The sequence below is a fragment of the Uloborus diversus genome, chromosome 2, assembly GCF_026930045.1.
Source record: "Uloborus diversus isolate 005 chromosome 2, Udiv.v.3.1, whole genome shotgun sequence".
Taxonomy (NCBI): Eukaryota; Metazoa; Arthropoda; class Arachnida; order Araneae; family Uloboridae; genus Uloborus; species Uloborus diversus.
The window spans coordinates 138,181,317-138,200,862 of NC_072732.1; the positions used below are offsets into that span (position 1 = coordinate 138,181,317).

Below are 19,546 nucleotides of genomic sequence, written 5' to 3' on the forward strand. Positions count from 1 at the left end.
ATAGAATTTTAAAACTACAGAGGACCATCTGGGACCGTGAACAGCCGAAAAGCTATCTTTAAATAGAGGAAGTCGTTAAATAGAGCATCGTTTAATGGAAAGTCAACTGTATTTTTTACTGCATGCCTGGAGGAAAAAAATATTTAGAATGTGGCTAAATAAAATATCTAGATGTTAACTAAAGATGTACTTCTTCATTTTTTAAATTGACTGCTACTTGTGCTCTTACTGCACAGATCTTATCTCTTTTCATTCTACTGACAAGCAACTTGTTGAGTCAAAATAATGCTTGGAATTTTTTTGTAGCATGTCATTTTTTTTAAATCTAAAAGAGTCAAAAAAATTTCCTTTAGTGTGTAAAATCAAAACTTATAAAACTATGGATTACTTGTTAAAGTAATTTTGTTGCCAATGTTATAGTTTTAGACAGGTTTCGGACAGAAATTTGGGTTTTTGACTATTATGACCAAGTTTTTGGTATTTTTAGCTTGAACATATCTAATTTGTTTAAATTTATTTTACTTATTCATAAATAAAATATATGCTTAAGTAAATTGTTTTTCTTAAATGATCTGCATGTTGTTTAGGTGAAAGGCAAAAAACGACAAGTTGGTTGGTTTCCAGCATCCTATGTAAAAGAATTAAGCGGAAGTAGAGCTAGTAGTAACCGGAGCACTCCAGAAACCATGCTGTATTCCAGGTTCAATGAAAATCTCAATGGCAGTCCTCAACAATCAGGTACTTCAGAAGAAAAAAATTTCATATTTTTAGGCAATTTTTTTTTTTTAAATAATTAACATCAGGATAGAAAGTATAACTTAATTGTTGCAATAACTCGCTCCTTGTTCTCGTATTTACCATTTCAAGAACTAAAATTCAAATTTTTGTCTGGAAGGGAGATTTTTATTCAAGATTTATGGTTTGGAGGTGATTACAATTTTTTAGGAGGGAAAGAAGGCAGGGTTGTTTGGTTTAAACCACGTTGGTTTAAACCATGGTTTAAACCAATTGGTTTTTTTAAAAAAACCATGCGGTTTTTTAAAAAAATGGTTTTTTTAAAAAAAAGTCGAAAAAAAAATCCATTTTACAGGTTTACATTGATTTCCCCACACATATTGAAAAATGTAAAATTCCATTTATGCTAAGTTCCTAGCTAAGTTGCAGAGATAAATACTAAAATTGCAAAGTTGCTTCTTCAAAATATATTACAAGCTTTAATCGAAAAAATATGTTAATACATTTTTTATTTCATATATGTGCCATAAAGCAGATTTCAGTCAACTTCCATCGTTATGCTTAATTTGCATGATTAGTTAAGATTTACTAAGGATTGAATCTTTTATTGTAGATGCAATCTATTATATTGCTCACTCCTGTTGCAGGGATGTGACATTTTTGCCCATTTATTTGCACTTTCCTGGAATTTTAACTTTGACTTGTAAGGTAATCAACAGTCTAACTTAATTGTTTGCACCTAAAAATTAAGATTTATTCTGCAGGTGAACACAAATAATATTTTTTGAATCAAATTTTTAAAAAAAGTTTATACTTCATATTATGATACATAATAGTTCCTTATATTATAATGTAGGAAAATGAAAGATAAATTTTTAAATTCCCAGAACAAAATGCAAATGTATGTGTAAAAATTGAGAAATATATAAATCTTCACATATAAACTACACTCTCCATTGGTGTTTTTTTTTTTTTTTTGGATTCTGTGTGCTCAAAAGATTTTGATTGGCTATACACCTATGCTGCTTTATGACTATTGGGTGCAGATAATTCTTAGTTCTCCCCCCCCCCCCTTTTGTTCATTGGAATTGGGATTTTGGTATTTGCTTTGCCTTAGCTAACCTGTGCAGTTTACAAAAGTTACTTACTCATATTGTTTTAAAAAGAATGTGTAATTCTGGTAGAAAAAAAGACCTAATCTGGCTTTCATTTGATGAAATCAAAAATGAAGCCAGTATTTCGTATCATAAAGGGTCTATATATACATGCATACTAATATGTTAATCAAGTCAAACATTTCAATCAATATTTCCCCGCAGAAAGCTATTTTAATTGCTTAATTTAGTAACAAGATTTTATTCTAATCTCTTTAATTAATCAAGAAATTAGGTATAATGTGACTATTAAATAACTGTTAGTTACATGGAACCTTAATTACCTTCCGAAAATTAATTGTTTTTCTCGCAAATAGTATTTAAACCAAAAAAACCCGGTTAAAACCAAAAAAACCTGGTTTAAACCAAAAAAAAACGGTTCTTTTGGTTTTTTAGAAAAAAAACCGGTTTTTTTACCAACCCTGAAAGAAGGTAGCATTATTTCTATCATTTATGAATTCCAACTCTGTAAAACTTATTGTTTCATTCAAAGTTATGTTTTTTTTTCATAACTTATCCAAATTCTTAAAATTTGCTTACATTTATTCATTTATTTATGTTTATTACAGTTAGATGAATGACTGACTCATAAATACAATTCTGATGTTCCACAAGTTATAGCTATCAGTTTTTTTAAAAAAATGATATATGAAAGGTACAAAACAAATATATGAGATGAATATGTTTAAAGATAGCTGAGTTCTTAAAGCTGAATTATATTGGGACAACCCTGGTTGTAAATTTAACTTTGAAAACTCAAGAAGGGCACAAGTTTAATTTTACGCATACTTCAGTGTATTTTAATGAACTAATAAAATACACTGAAGTGTACTATTTTAATGAACTAATGAAGTATAATATCTTTATTACTATGATAGTTTTTTATTTTTGTTTATTTTTCAAATACAAGTGACATTACTTGTAAAGTAGATCAACCTTATGCAGTCAAACCTCGTTATCGCCAGGGCTGCGGAGTCAGGCTCCGACTCTGACTCTGGCTTTTTTATATTTATTTATATATTTTCAAATCTCCTCCTCATGGGAAGCGGGGAAAATCCCTAAACAGAGATTGAAATATTAGTTCCTTTTTATGAAATTTTCGCGTTGTATTTTATTGTAAACTTAAGACACATACAATGTTAGAAATTCAATTTGGAAATCAAATTACCCAATGGTTGCAATTTCTAAAGTGAGATTACTTTAAAATCCCATTTTTAAAAAATTGAAAAGGATTAATTTGCTCCCCTTTACTGTTTAACAAATAGATTCTGATCAAATCCTATGCTTTCAATTTTTGAAAGTTGGAACTTTTGAGAGAAAAAACAAACTTTTTGCTGTCAAAAAACTTTTCTTGAGGGGGGTGCAGTGACGTAGATAACAAAATTGAGAGTGGGCGAAGAGATTTTGCAAGCCCCCTCCCCCATTTTGATTTTGAGGATCTAGTTTAATTTTTCAACAATTCTATGTAACATGCCAAACTTATTGTACTTTTTTGTCAATCAAGAAACTATTACTACATTAAAAAATGTATCTAAAACATTAAAGTCTCAAAAACACGATTGTGGTCATCTATGGTAACTTTAGGGGTCCATTTTGGGGGGGGGGGGGAGTTACAGGCTCTCCCCCTGGAAATAGTGTGAAGTTAAGTCCTAATAACAAAATTTTAGACGCTCCTTATGTTGGAGGTACAGGAAAGAGATTCGGGGGTGCACATCCAGTAATGTTTTGAAATTGTGGTTCTAAAATCGCAAATTTAGGCGGTTTTTTGCAGTATTAGTAGGAATGAAGGTTCTAGGGTTCTATCCCCCAGGAAAGTTTCAGTGATTGAAGTCTTAAAAAGTAATTACTAGCCATCTTTACCGTTAGGGGGAGGGACACTTTTCGAAATAAAGGATTCAGAGCAATTTTCGACGATCTTCGATGATGTTAGTAGGAGGGAGTCGAGGGACCTTCATCAAAAATTTTGAAAAACTTAAACCCTAAAGATAAATTTTAGACCATTTTTACTAATGTTGGCAAAGGAAAGAAGGCCTCTGAAATTTTTTTCGGAGTTGTAGCTTTAGTAGCACGATTTTAGACGATCTTTGGTGATGTTGAAAGGAGGGAAGGAGACTCTCTCCCGCAAAAAAATGTTATTGTAAGCTGCTTTTTGGAACATAAACGGAAGGGATGGGGTTAAAGGGCTCTCCCCTGGCAATTTTTCGAAGTTGAAACTTCAAAAATGCAATTTTGACAATCTTGACAGCATTAATGGGAGACAGTTCGAGGGATCTCATCTTGGAAATTTTCTTAAGCTAAAGAACTAAAAAACAAAGTTTGAATTATCTTTAATGATGTTAAGGGGTCTGGAAAGTGCTCCCCGGAAAGTTTCAATAGTGAAAGCCTAAAAACGCTACTATAGGCCATTTTTGGTAACGTTTGAGACCCTGCAATTATTCAAAATTGTAACTCCAAAAAGGCAGTTTTTAACGACCTCCAATGACTTTAGGAAGAGAGGAGCTTGGAGGCCTTCCCCTGGTATTTTGTATAAATTGGACTCCTGAAAGCGAAATTTTGGTCACTCGCTAACGATAAGGGGAGCAGTTGCGTACCTATGGCGTCTAGCTCTGCTGGAGAATTTTAAGGATACCTCTCCTGTTGCACCATTTTATTATAATTCAGTAAAATCAGTTACTTTTGCAATTTCTTAATGAGACTTCAATTATGTTCGGTATTTAATCAAGGACAGGATACATTTTTCATTTCTATTTATAACAATGCAAGTTTTTAGCGTTTTTAAATTTCACAAATTTGAATTTGTTGCTTTAAAGTTCTAGAATATGTGCAAGAAACCTAATTTATACATTTACTAAAATAAAAAACAAAGAACTGAAAAAGAAAATAGGAGCACAAAGAGCCTCTTATTGGAAAATCAATACAAATATAAAAAAAGTAAAACTTTACTTGGGGTCCTCAAGAGTTCAAAAGTCAAAAAACTGTTAAAGTGAGAGTTTGGCGGCGACCCATTTTTTTTTTTTCAGACAAGCGTATATACACTACATATATACGTATCTATATGTATAAAAATGGACTTTGGTAAATTTGTTCCCTAAGATCTCAGAAACTACCCGGCAGATTTGGCTGAAACTTTCACCGTTTGTTCTTTTTGGTACTGGGGAGGTTTGTAGAGCAGTTCGATAAAAATCCGATTGATAGTTCCTTTTTTATTCTAATTTGTCCAAATTTTCGCATAAATGCCCCAATATGACAGTTAAAAAATACTTGCACATATTAAAATTATGTGTCCATCGAAAGCGCTTATTTTTCTGCTGAAGATGGCATCTGTTAGAAAGTTCTAAGTTGTATGAAAAACGAGTTATGGGGCTTTTTTTGTTCCATGTTCGAAGGCTTTCTCAACCCAATTCATTATTTAGTGTATCATCTCAACTCCCAGTTCAAAGTTAGAATTTTTGAATGTTTTTGTGTTTCGTCTGACTGTTTGAGACTTTTCTCAAGTCAAATCTTAGAGTAACGTTTTTTCCCCAAGATTGGCTAATAATAACTATAGATTTGGTTGATTATTTTCCGTTTAACGGAACTTTAGTGTAATTAATGGTTTTTTTAATTATTTGTGCTGATTGGACATTTTAAACATTATCCAATCTAACAGCAGAAACCTCGCCAAAATTTATGCAGAAAGATTTCAATAGCAGATGCATTTGGCAGTTTTTTCAACTGTCACGGTTTTTGAAGTCAAAGACTACGTAATAATGTTTGTCAGCTTTCACCATGTAAACAAAATATCGTCAATCAAAACATCTTTAAAAACTTTTTTTACTGTAAAATAATCCAGCAACTAAATTAGGCAAATCCATAAACAGCACAAAAACTTCCATTAATGTGTATTTTGTGCACAAATTCAAACCATCGCCAAATTTCACTACTTATTTTGGAAACATTACGGACAAAATTGTTTAGCGCCATTTTATGGTGACCAAAAGTATCTTAGCATATGGCGACAATATCTCTTTAACAAAAATTAGTAACATACTGTCTTACAAAGTAAGGAGGGGGAGCATTATCCAAGGTATCCCAAAACGATTCCCGCAAATTCGGTAATATTTTAAATCGCACCTAGAACCCACAATAATTGAGATTTTCCAAAATAACTAAAGCAAGTTTAAGGGGATTCACGGGCGCGCGGCTACATTTTTTTTTTAAACAGTTCGTTCTTCAATACATACAGAGAAGGTAAGACTCAATGTAAAAAAAAAAATAAGTATTAACTGATAAATCTTTTTAAACATGTGAGGTTTAATTTCATATTTCGGAAATTCTTCAAATTGGTATACGCTTAAATTTCGTGTTTTCGTTTCTAAATGAATATTATTTTGCTCTTTTTACTTACTGCTACTTTAGTTTTTTGAGTAAGGAAGAAGCTAGATTTTAAGTCACGTCAAAAAGGTGTGTTTTAAGTTCTTTCACTTAAAACAGAAAACAAATGCAAGTAACGATTGTTTCTGATAGTTATTGCTAACCCAGGCAGCGCCGGGTATTTTGTCTAGTATTATATAAAGAGAGAGTGAAAGAGGTCTGAGAATCTGGTTGAATACAGGGGGGGGGGGGAGGTGTATTACTGAAATATGAAGACTCTAATAGGTGCAAAGCTTTATATATATTAAGAAAGTGGTTTAATAATATGAACGGAGACGGAAATCTATAAATGGAATTTCGGATGCGCCGATTTATCAGCAGTGGCCGATTAATCGACCACTTTGCCGATTTTTTTATAATCGGCTAAATTTTTGTAATCGATGCCACTGATATACGTATATAAAATGTATTTTCGTGATACATCTTTTGGTAGAAAAAAACAGAAACATAAATATATCAGTGGCCTGTGTGAAGCTATGATGTTTATTTAGTTTTTCATTTTTTTTTAAACTGAGGCTTGCAATGTTCCAATAATCGGGCTCTTTATTTGGAAGATCTGTGAGGCGGTCAGTTGCTCTCGCTTCTGGTTTTCAGAAACAATGCAATTATGCAGATGCAAATTTTTTTTTTTTCAAGGAAATACATCAAGTATGTACCCTTTGCCCCCGTACCTCTGCCTGGAAGACTTTTGAGATGACGGACCTATGTTCTGAATACTACTTTTTTGACTAAAATAATATTTGAAAAGTACATTTCAGTATTTGGGTAACCTTAATAATACAAATTATTGAACCTTCCTAAAGATTACTTTTTTCTTTAATTCTACACTCCTCCCCCTCCCGAAAAACAAACTTTTTACCTGTTTTACTCATTTATTCTTTTCTTTCTTATTTTTAATACAGCATAAGTTTTTCATTTTATTTATCACTAAAATGTGAGGAAAATGGAGGAGTGTGTAGCACCTCTAGTCCTTCCCCTACCACTCTCTTGCTGAGAGCTTTATGGTAAACTTGAGTAACTAGTTATTTGCTGGGCTCTTACTTCCTTAACTTTAACGCTGAGGAAAGAAAGCAATTTTTTTAAGTCAAAACAATTATAATTTTGATTTAGAAAACTGTGGACAGTTTTGAATCACGGACAAACACATGAAGAAAAATATTTTTTCTTATAATTCTCATTTTGTGAGGGAAATTTTTTTAACAAAAAACTTAAAGAAAGAAAAAGATCCTGAGAAGGAAGTGGGGGGGGGAGGGGAGGGAGATCTGGTGGGTGACACCTCAACTTAACTTCAGAGTCTATAATAATTGAAATACTTTTAATTCCGAAAAATTTTACCAGTAATAAATCTTAAATTTCATCTCAAAAACTTCAACAAATACATTGCGCAATATTGCAGGGAGAGGTCAGGTACATGTACGTCTGGAGCAAATTTTGTACAAAATGTGGCGGTATACAGCTTTGTATGAATAGCTTTTACTATACCTACATTTCTTGGCTCAATTTTAATTTTACTGGCAGCTTTAGAATTAACCTTAATATGAAGATTTTAGGATTAACTACAATTATTGAGTGTTGTAACTAATAAATCATGTACTGATTTTATTTTGTACTTTTTGGTGATAACCAAGCTTTCTTAGAAGTCTCTAGAATTAAAAAAAACATTTATATTTTATCGGATCTTTTGGATTTGCACTTTCGTACTGACACTTATTTCACCAAGCTCCCTCAGACGTTTCCCGACTTGCTCAAGCGCTACATACATTCCTTTTACTATTTTATAATTGTGATCGAGGTAAAAGGTATATTATTTTTTTATTTGAAAGTGATTACTTAGAAAATGTTAGGCAACAAAACTATTCACTGACAGTTGCTATCCGTTAAATAAAGTTAAAAAATAAGCAAAATAGAAGACGGCGTAGGTAGCTCTCACAGAAAGTTCGATAAACCATCAAGCCTGCTGGTTGCTACAACGACAGTGATTTTCCTATTAGTAGGCCTTTATACATGTAATCAAATTAATTGGTAGTCATTTTTTTAAAAAATGCAAAGGGAATTGGTGAAAATTAAAGAAAAAAAAACCAGAGTCAGAGTTGGTATATTTTGGAACAACTCCGACTCCTTTACCTCAAAATCAGTCAGACCCCGACTCTACAGCCCTGGTTATTGCGACACCTGAATTTCACGACACTCTGGATGTCACGTCACTTTTTCAAAGTCCTGAACTTATGCTATACAATCTTAATGTTAAGTGGCTCCGGATTTTACTACAGTGTTAAATGGTGAAACTCCGGTTACAATGACACTTTGAGCTGCTCACACACCAATTTTTTTTTCAATTGAAATATTTTCGGTAAAATATTGAAAATATTTGGAAAAATGTTTCTGACTCTGACAAGAGATAAGAGACATGTGCTGTTGTAGACCACTCATGCTACCTCAAGAATGGAGGGAGGGGGGAGTAAGATAAGTTCTGAAAGCTATAGGTTTCAGACTTGGACAGGAAGGACAATCGAAAGTATTGCAAACTAAGTGTATTTTAGTAATGGACTAGGGAAGCAGCAGCAGGAGAAGAAAAAGACCATAGCTTCAAGCAAAGGTGGTCAGTGCAAGCTTCTCCCATGAGAGGAAAAGAGATAAGAGCTCATCAATAGATTGATAAGGAACACACAACTTTAAAAGGGAGAAAAGAATTAGAAAGCATTTTTCTACTTTCGAAAGGTGGGGTTTAGCCGTTGAAATCTAATCAAGTTGTAGCCAAAAGTGAAAGTTTCTGCTTGGTTTCTTTCTTGCTGATAATTACCAGAAACCCCTTTTTTTATTTACTCAATCAACTTCGTTAAGTTAGAGTGTTAAAAATGTTATTCAAAACAAAGTAAACCCTTATTGGAAAGTATTTTAGAATTTTTAAACTAATGTTTAATTACGAATTTTCAAACTAATCCAGTTATGACATCACTCCCGCTATGACAACACTTTTTTGACAGTCCCAAAGGTGACGTGATAACAAGGGTTTGACTGTAGTGCTAAAAATCCTTTCATTTAATTCTGTATCCTAATTCACCTTTTGTTTGTTAGATCAAGTTGTTGCCTTGTATCCTTTTGCTGGTCAGCATAATGATGAATTGACATTCCAAAAAGGAGACATTATTACTCTTGTCAATACAGATGATCCTTCTTGGTGGAAAGGAGAACTAAATGGTGCTTCTGGCTTATTCCCTTCAAACTATGTTGAAGTGCTAAAGAAGTCAAGCTCCTCCACTCAAAATTGTAAGAATTGGTTTTATTTTAATATATATATATATATATATATATATATATATATATATATATATATATATATATATATATATATATATATATATATATATATATAATTACTGTTGAAACTAAAGTATATGTATTAAACCTTAACCATACAAACCCACACTAATATGTTCGTTATCTTCTGTTGGTAACTGATCTGCAACGTTTTAATGTGTTTGTTCGCTACTATCAAATTGCCGGTCAGTGACACATATATTTTCGACATTGGTGCAAATAGAAACAATGTAATAATATTAAATTTGTAAGTAAAGCAAAGAATTCATCTTGAGTGTGATGTGGTGTGTGTAGTAAACAATGTTACTGCATTTGTGTGAATTTCATGTTGTGTACCTTGCTATCGAGAAGCTTGTTTTGAATCATATTACTAAGAAACATTACTTAAAGGCAATGTATGCAAACTTATAACTTTTTAAAACCCTCCTACATACATAGTCTTTTGTTTTACTCAAAAAAAAACATCTTTCCTCAAAATTCGCAGGTTTTTTTTTTTTTTTCAGTTTGATGGAATTTTGCTGGAATGTATTAAGAGAATATTAATAATAGTAAATTAAAGCTTTCAGCGCAGTTTATTACAGTAATGTTTTTGTATAAATATTTAAATAAAATTAGGCTTAACTATGGAAAGCGCTTTTTCCTCTTTCTGCCTGAACACGTTAAACAAAAGACATGCACAACCTAAAAATGCTTAGTGTACCATTACTTTATACAGATGAACTGAGCCAAGTAAAACAATTTATTTCATTTGCATTTCTGGATTTCTTCAAGGCCCTATGTCACTATTGCTACGTTTGAGATATTGTAAATCTGTCATTGCCTGTATTTGTACTAAGAATTTGGAAGGAAAAATAAATGTTTTCCTACCAAATAAAACCAACTAATTAGGTGTCTATATGAGCCTGCTTTTGTAGGACCCAAAAGAAAACCTCATTGAGTCTTGAAAATGGACTTCTCAGAATAATTCTGTTCTTAAAAACAAACCCTTCTCTTTTTCAAGCATTCCTACATATAGAACTGCTTTTGTTGTTGTTGTTTTTTTTTTTTTTTTATTGACTTTTTATTATTATTAACTTTTCTGATTGGAAGGAAAAAGACACATTTTATAAAATCAATTGCATTTCATTCAGTAATCATGTTCTTAAACTGAAGTTTAAACTTTAAAAAAAAAATCCTTTTTGTAAAAATAATCCCTTATGAGCTGTTTTTTCCTGTTCTTGAACTTCATCAGATTTGTCAGTTCATTATTATATATTACAAAAAATTCCTTTCCCTGTTTATCTTTGTGTTTTGTATTTTACACATTTTGTCCTTTCTTTGAGCTTCTTTGACACGATATTCTTCTCTTCGTGGAATATCCGAACCATTCACTGATCTTTTGAAAACTGATGCTGTACAATTTTGTTGTTTTATACAACTGGTGATTATATTTTTTCCTCTCAATGGCTCATATTTTCCTCCTCTGTACTTTACAGGATTCGAATTGCTGTCTCTGGAAACCTGCTACATTCTGCAGCAAAGGAAATCTTTCTATCTCTGTCTCCCTCAGAATCTCACTGTGCTACTTGAATGGCTAGATCTTTTTTTGTATTTCGAAACTTCTTCTGTTCCATTGGCTGAAAGTTGAAAGTAACAGAAAATCGATGTTGTCCGATTAATGAGTTGCAGTGTGAAAATGAACTGCTTTTAGTCAATTTTTATGTTTTATCTTATTTATGTCTCTTGAAGATACTTTGTTGTTTCATATTATTCAAAGAAAGTGTTTTGTGCTAAGATTTGTCTTTTGTCTCAATTTGAATTTTATTGACTTTTTTTATTGTTTATCAAATTAAAGCAGCATCTGTGTTTCTGTTGTTGTGATCTGCTTCCTGCAATATTTAATTATTATCAGTTTGCTTGAAATTTGTTATAAGCATGATCCCATTATGGAAGTGATTTTTTTTTTTTTTTTTTTTTTTTTTTTTTTGTGTGTTTATTTTCATTTTCTTCCTTTCCTATCATCCAATTATTTTATGGTTTATCTTTACGTTACTTTCTTAATTCAGCTAACAAATCACAGTGTTTTATTAACCTATTTATTGACTTTTTCCCCCCCTTCCTGAATTAAAAATATATTATATATATTATTACAATGTGGTTAACGTAATTTTTTCCAAGGAACTTGTGTTATAATTTTAATGCTAATAATCATTGCCATTTATTAAGTAAAGAGCATTTTTAACGTAAAAGTTTTTATATTAAAACATTGGTTTTGTAACAAAGTTTTAAGAATCATGACACGTAATTTGTTATCATCACTGAAGTTAGTGTCTTAATGTTGCCAGGATGTGAATTTAAAATGAATTGTGCATTTATTCTGTAGATAAGCCAATGGAGATATATGGTTATGAGAGTATGGAAAAGTTCTGTTTGATTCAGATATATATATTAGAAGAAGAGTTGAATATGCTCTTTTTTTGTTTGTATAGGTGTAAGAAAATGCACATTGCTGTGTCATTTGAAGCTGTAGTTTTTCATTTCATGAGAAATTTCAATAACTTAGAAACTGTAAAAAGAATATCATTAAAACCTAGTAAATAAAATCATTCATAGTTGAATTTCTCTTTTTTTACTGACTTGTACCTAAACCTTTTAAATGTGTTGTTAAAATAAGTCATTAAAGCAGCTATTATAAGGGATTATTTTTATTTTACTCTTTATTATCAAATTTATCACTTCATTTATCAGTCCTATGTTTCCCTCATATTTTCTCTCCTCCAACTGAGAACTCCTCAGTATGTGTGCAGAGATTTTTCTGAAATTAATTAACTCATCTGCAATTTGATCTACGTAGTATCAGTTTCAATATTTCAGTTGCTAAATTATGTTACAGAGGCACCGACTTGCAAAAATTATTGGGGTGACCAGACATTACCGGGGGTTTAGGGAGTTATGTAATCCCACGGAGGTTCCCAGCCCCCTCCCCCCCCCAAATAAAAGTCAGATTTTTGTACCTTGAAAATGCCAATTTACATATTATTTGTGTGCATAATTTAAACAAACAGTATGTGACAAGGCGTTTTCAAGGTAAAAATATTTAAAAATTGTTATACAAGTTTTCTGGTTCAACTAGATCGTGTCACTTTTGTCTTAGTAAGAGAAATTTTTTTGTTCCATTTTATGGGGAGCCGTGCAGTGCCGTAGCTAGGCATTGATATAAGGTAGGGCACTTGACTTTCATGAAAGGGCACTCCCAGAGAAGCCAACTATAAAAAAAATATTGGAGGGGGGAGGGGGGCATATCGTGAGATCTTGCGGCGGGAAATTTTCTAAATTTGAGATGAAAAATAGTTTCAAAGTTTTTTTAAGTATTTTAAAATCATATAATCAATATTAGAACCCCGAAAACTCGACAAGCCTGACACATATTTTTTGGCTTTGAAAAAAGGAAAAAATAAATACAAAAACTCACAGTATTTTTGCAAAAAGGTAATTCAATTTACGCATGTTTTTTAAGACCAGTTGATTTTCGTTAGGGATATCAGCTAACATATTCAATTGCAAACGCAGTCTCTCAATGTCTTGGTCATTTTTGAAAAACTCTGTTGTTTTTCAAAATTTGTTTTACCCCTGTTTAATAAAAGCAAGCACTCTTGTTCAAACTGCAATAACCAGTGTGAGTCCAGTTGATGTAAACCTCCCAATAATGCAAGATTGCACTATTTCACAAAACTCAATGTACCAATGCCTTGTAGTACTCCTTTGGGATTTTGAAAGTGTGCGGTGAGCTGGCTTCGTTGTTTTCATACTTCTTTGGTATACCTCGATTCCGAGGAAGCGAAGGATCATCATTTTGTGAAGGTTTTTCTTTTAAACACAATTTCCAAAAGCATTCAGAACTATCACGCCTCCCATTTAATATACAGATCAAACCCTCATATATTTTTTCCAGATCAGCAATACTTACTCACTCATTACTTAATGTATTTTACAAGGGAAAAGATCTTCAAACAAGGAAAATAAAAGATAAATATAAGAGTTTAGAAAGCATAATTTAACTAATAATTATCTCGATTTATTGAGGGGGCTCTGCCCCCTCAAAAATATTTTTACGGGGGCTCGGGCCCCCTCAGGGCCTATGGAGTTGCCGCCACTGTTATGTTAATCATGCATTTAAATCTGCTGATAGAATGTTAGGTTGCATAGGCTGTAAGTAGAACTACAAGCATATACTGGTGGCCTGATTATGATATCCAGATACTGCAGTTTTACCCTTATTTGGGATCATCAGTTTGAAGTAACCATAAGCAAGCAGGAGTCAGCTGTTCTCTGGTTGAAGCTGAAAATATCTTCACACTGACACATTTTTAGAAGGCCTTCAGCTTGGTTATGGCTATTCCAGACTGATATCTTTAATAAGGGTGAAACTGCTGTATCTTTATGCTGTAATTTGGACTGTTAGTATATGTTTGTAAACTCGTACCAGTCATGAAAAATAATTGGGCAGTTCATAGACTATAAAAAAATTGAATACATTTCAAAATGTGCATTTTATGCATGTCCTATCATAGCTTTGAACATGGGCACCCGGTTCATGGAACACGTCTTAAAATAGGGTACAAAGACAAATTAGAACAAAATAACAGTAGGTTGCAAAAAATACAAATCAGCTTCCATTTTATTGTTAATAAGTATTGCAACTATGTGTAAAAATTAGTGTTTTCTATATTTTATGATTATATCAGCCGAATTCTCACTCATATGACACACAACAGCACAAAAAAATAAAAATTATTTAAAAAAGTTAAATAAAAGAAAAACTACACTTCAATCAAGTTTATCTTTTTTTTTTCTTAAGATACAAAGTAGAATTATTTTCTTCAAGAAATATTAAATAAATTCATATAAAAGTTAAATCTTTGCAACCAAAGGATACTTTTATTTTTATTTAGATGTGTTTCCCAGGCTATATCACTTTGTATCAATTTCACAATACTAATTCACAATATCAAATTTTCATCTTGGTGTTATCTACAGGTTAAAGTTGCCTCATGGGTAGATAAAAGTTAGGTTCAAAATTGTTAGACTACTTTTCTTTTGAAGCAGCTTCCAGAGATTTTTTTCATTTTTAAAAAATACGCAGAATATCTTAGCATTAAAAAAAAAATTCATAAGCATCATAAGTTTACATTTCATTTATAAACTCATCTTGTAATTATTCATAGTTAGAACTTAAATCTTTTGACCAAAGTTAATGATATAGGGGAAGAAGTCTCTTCACTGATTTTGATTGTTAATATTTAATGAGTTTTTTTAACATACATGAACTCTTACCATGTGGAAAACAGCAATTAAAAGAAACAGCTGATATATATTTTTGTTAAAGAAATTCTCAAAAAAATATAAATTAAATTAAGAAAAAGATTTCTTTTAAATGTGTATGCTTCTAAAAATTTCTAGTTTTATTTAGCAATCACTTAGATAAGACTTCATTTATTTTAAGCTTATTTAAATAGGGGGTGGGATGACTTTATCAATATGGTCTTGTTTATTTTTTCGATTCAAATCTTTAATATATTGACTTTCTATTTATTATATCTACAAACAACTCCTATGTCTCTGTATACAGTTATATATTCTTCTTGCATCTATTTATAATGCCTTTATTTTTCTAAAAGTACTTGAGAAGTTTTTAAAGTGTGTTCAATTCTTTTGACAACAACACCCTGATTAAACCATGATAATTAATTGCAAACCAAAATCCATGGTCAAGGTCAAATGACCAGTTAGTTTCTCTTACTTACTAGTTCGAAAGAGAAATACTAGTGAAATTTTACCAGCTGGAAATGTTTACCATCAGGCTGGAACACATAAAGAGATATGTCAACTGAAAAAACTTGTTCATTTTCACAACCACTGTAGCAACAAAAAGCTGAATTTTCAAATGATGCCTAACAGTCTTATACCTTTGTTGATAGTATCAAGTCTAGAAAATCACGAGAATAAGAGTTAGTGTAATAAATTAATAACATTTATTTAAAGTACTAGAAGACCCGACAGAGGTTGTTCTGTTCAAACTTTGTAAATTAAAAAGTTAAAAAATTTCAATAAACTATTAAGTGTTTCAACCATTTTGTTGAAAAAAAAATAAGTAAAGATATAATGTTTTAAGCACTTAGTGTCAAAATGCATATATTTATTAGGATTTGATTTATTTAATGCCCATTGAGCAGTTGTTTTATTAAATATTTTTTCTCCCGTACTTAATAGTTTGTTCTTTCAGCCATACTCAAAGGATAAAAAGCGTCCTCTGATATTAAGTGTAAAACACTAACTACCCATGTAGAACAAACGGGAAATCCTGATGCAACATCCCCCATATGAAAAAGAATAAAACAATCGAATGATATTGCTTTATAAAAAAGATAAAGGTAAAAAGAGTTCTCTGAATAAACAGAAATCACTCATCCCCCCCCCCCCCCCGATGTAAAATAAACTCATTCTTCAACTAAAATGACTAAAAACTCTTTAAAAATGAAAAACAATTCTTCGCAATTTGAAATATTTTGTCAAACAAACAAAAAATACTATAAATTACATTAACAGTAGATTTAAAATGCAAACAATGATCACACAACTCTATTGTTTATAGCCAAAGTCGTCAAACCACCACGTTATTGTAATCCAGTCAATCAGTTAGTGAAGCCAACTCCAATCGATTAGCTGTCCGATCTTTTGAATGAAAACTTTTAAAACTTCATATATTGCCTAATTTGTTCTTTCCACCAAAGATAAAAATCTTCCACTTCACTGATCTTTTGTGTACAGAATTACCCTGTTGTGATTTATCTGCACGAAAATAAAATTTGTTTTGTCTTTAAATTTCATCATCGTTTTCTTTAATAATGTACTGATTAGTTAGATAATCCTTAAAGTATTCTTGATGTTGGTACCAAAACTCAGATGAATTTCAGTTGAGAAACAAATGTTGCTAGGTATGGTACTTTCTGATCATTTGGTTAGGAAAACCTAAAGCACTGATCCGATCACATGGTTCAACTACAACGACAGAACACACGTTTTGCATGAACCTTCCAGTACTTTACTTTAAAATATATCTCGGGACCTAAAATCATTGCTCTCAAGAGAAATGAAGGCTTTACACTCTTTCTCTATGTTTTATCTATTCTTCAATTGAGATATCACAGTAGGAAATTTCATTACAAAAAGCAGAGCTGGCTTTCTTATTGTCCTTTGGCAACAGGTTAAATATTAATTTCAGTTCTCGCTCAACAATAGGTTAAAATAAATATTAATCATTTGGGAGATATAATCATCCAATGTTTAAATTAACTAATTAATTTACAAAAACATTTCCGATTCGATCCATTGCGTTTCAAAACCATGCTTTCCACAACTTAATTATCTACAAAAAATTTGATCAAAATCAGTCCAGCCGTTTAAAAGCCTTATGGTGACAAAAGTACGCACAGAAGATTTTTATATATTAAGATAACATGGATTTTCATTGCATCAATACATGTGCTTAACTGTATTAAAATTGAATAAAAAGTATAAATAATCAATCTATTCAGATTGTCCTAAGAAAAACTATCAAAGTACCCCTGCTTATTGATACATACATTCTTTTACATGATACTAATAGTCTACAAAACATTTTTTTTAACGGTAAAGAGGCAAAATAAGTTGTGGTTCAATATTTATGTTTTCAGAAAGTTCTCTTTTTATATAATCCAGGACACTCTTTGAGTCTCTTGAGCCATTCAACATAAAATAAACGTATCCAAGTGTATTTTAAATTATGTTCATAACAGTAAATTCTCCATCATCCGCGGACTGGTGCAATAACCATGGATAAGCAACTTTCAAGGATAATCCGTAAAATATGTAAAAAACGTTCCTTTTATACAATACCTTTTAAAAAACAATAACATTCGCATGCATTTAAACTAGCTAAAAATGATAACAGTATATGTAAGAAATGTATGTTAAAGCTAAAAAATAATCCTTCATTATATCAAATGGATGATAGATATATGCGAGCAAGTCGTGCAAACAGATTAACTGAAACACAGGGTGGTGACAAATCAGGGAAAAGTCAGGGAACTTTATTAATCGGGGAATTTTTAAAAAAATAACAAAAATTCAGCAAAAATTGATTAAATGAATTTTTTTTTTTTTTGCTTTGCAAAATTAAGTACCTTAGTTTCCTTCGAGTCTTTTGCCAATTATCTGTTGAGAAAAAAGTAAAATTAATGAGGTGCGATTATACACTGTCGCATATTTGTGCATCTTTTTTTCTCAACGTCAAAGTATTGAATCTTAACTTATTAAACATAGGATGAACCTCCCATGATTGCTTCTGTGTCTGTAGAGTTGTTTATTTTATGTTGCTCGAATTTACCTTTCACAAGTTCCATGCTACGAAACATAAACAACCCTACAGGCAAAGAGGAAACCATCATTAATTCCTTAGCTCCCTTGCCTTTACTCATTGTTTTAATAACTATGTTATTAAAACTATGTTGTTACTAATAACATAAGTAATTAGCATACTGTAATCACGATTTCAAGAAAGATCTTTGTTTTTTAAATTAATATTGATAAAAACTTAAAAATTATTACTTAATCACGTTTTTAATTTAATTGCTAAAATTGAATAATGAATGAGAATCAACTTTGTTTTTTGCCATTGTATTATTCGCTGTCGCCTCAGATTATGTGAAGGGTTTTTTTTAGGACGATAAAATTCTTTTATTTTAAAACCATGTTATATATACATACTAGCCATGTTATATATACATACAATTGCCCGGCTTTGCCCGATCTACCTTGAAAAAAACCATTGTGTCAAGTGAAGTATCTTCAATAACCAGGATTAAATGAAAAAAAAAACATCATGCAAAATTTTCTCGCCAAACAATGACGACAGATACTAAAATGCTTTTAAGAAATTAAAATAAAATGAGAAAGATGGATTTAAAAGGCGTAACCATGGAAATACAAAATAAAATAAGTTTAAGAATTGAAAATAAGCAATGAATTCAAAAAGCGTTACCGTGGAAACGCAAAACAAAATGGTTAAAAACTTGAATGGAGAACAGATTTTTGAACTTCATTTAATTCGCTTGTAACTTTTTTTCTAATGGAGATAGAGAGTTAAACTTTCGACCTTTGGTCGAATTAAATCTGGAGTAAAAAAAACAGCTCTTTCCAATGCTGTCAAAAAGAAAACTGTGGGACAATTCCTTCACTTTTTATTGATGGATTTAATGAAGAAAGTTGTGCCTAAATTTCATCTAAGCCTAAAAAAATTCGAGCTAAAAATGTAAAAAACTCTCGCGGCAATTAAGTTAGAGCATTGGAACAAATTGCATAGAACGCGGAAAATTCTTCCCTTTCCAACGATACGTAATATTACTATTTGCGAGTAATTTTTCGCCCCCATATTCGGGAATTTATGTGAAAATTGAGCCTAAATTGAAATAAAAAAAGAACTATTCATCGAATTGTTTTCAAACTGGTCTGCAAACCTTCTCAGGACTTAAAGGAACAAACTGTGAAAATTTCAGCAAAATCAGCAGGGTAGTTCTCGAGTTTTGCGAGTTCAAACAAACAGACGCTTTTTGGAGACTTCATTTTATACTATGTAAAGATAAATATATTTTGAAATTAATTGATTGTTTTTTTGCATTTCAATGTTTTTTGTTACAAAATCGATCTAAGATTTTTTCCCCCAACAAATAAGAAAATAATTTGAAATTGAATTACTTTATGTACATAAGTTTTTTTTTTTTTTTTTAATTATTCTTGCAGCAATAACTATACCGCTTGAAAATTTTGTTCAAAATTCTTTCTATACAAACTTTTTAGTTTTATCATGATTAGATATTTCTTTAAGAGTGTTTGTAATATTTTTGTAGAAT

The 19,546-nt window shown here is 31.2% G+C and overlaps 1 protein-coding gene across 1 annotated transcript in view; it reads left to right on the plus strand.

Annotated features, from left to right (window-relative positions):
- Positions 1 to 19,546, plus strand: part of LOC129216044 (intersectin-1-like) — a 178,647-nt gene that overhangs the window by 99,096 nt on the left and 60,005 nt on the right. The window contains exons 27-28 of the mRNA XM_054850189.1: positions 588 to 738; positions 9,378 to 9,569. Of these exons, the coding sequence (XP_054706164.1) occupies positions 588 to 738; positions 9,378 to 9,569 (343 nt within the window). The remainder of the gene's footprint in view (positions 1 to 587; positions 739 to 9,377; positions 9,570 to 19,546) is intronic.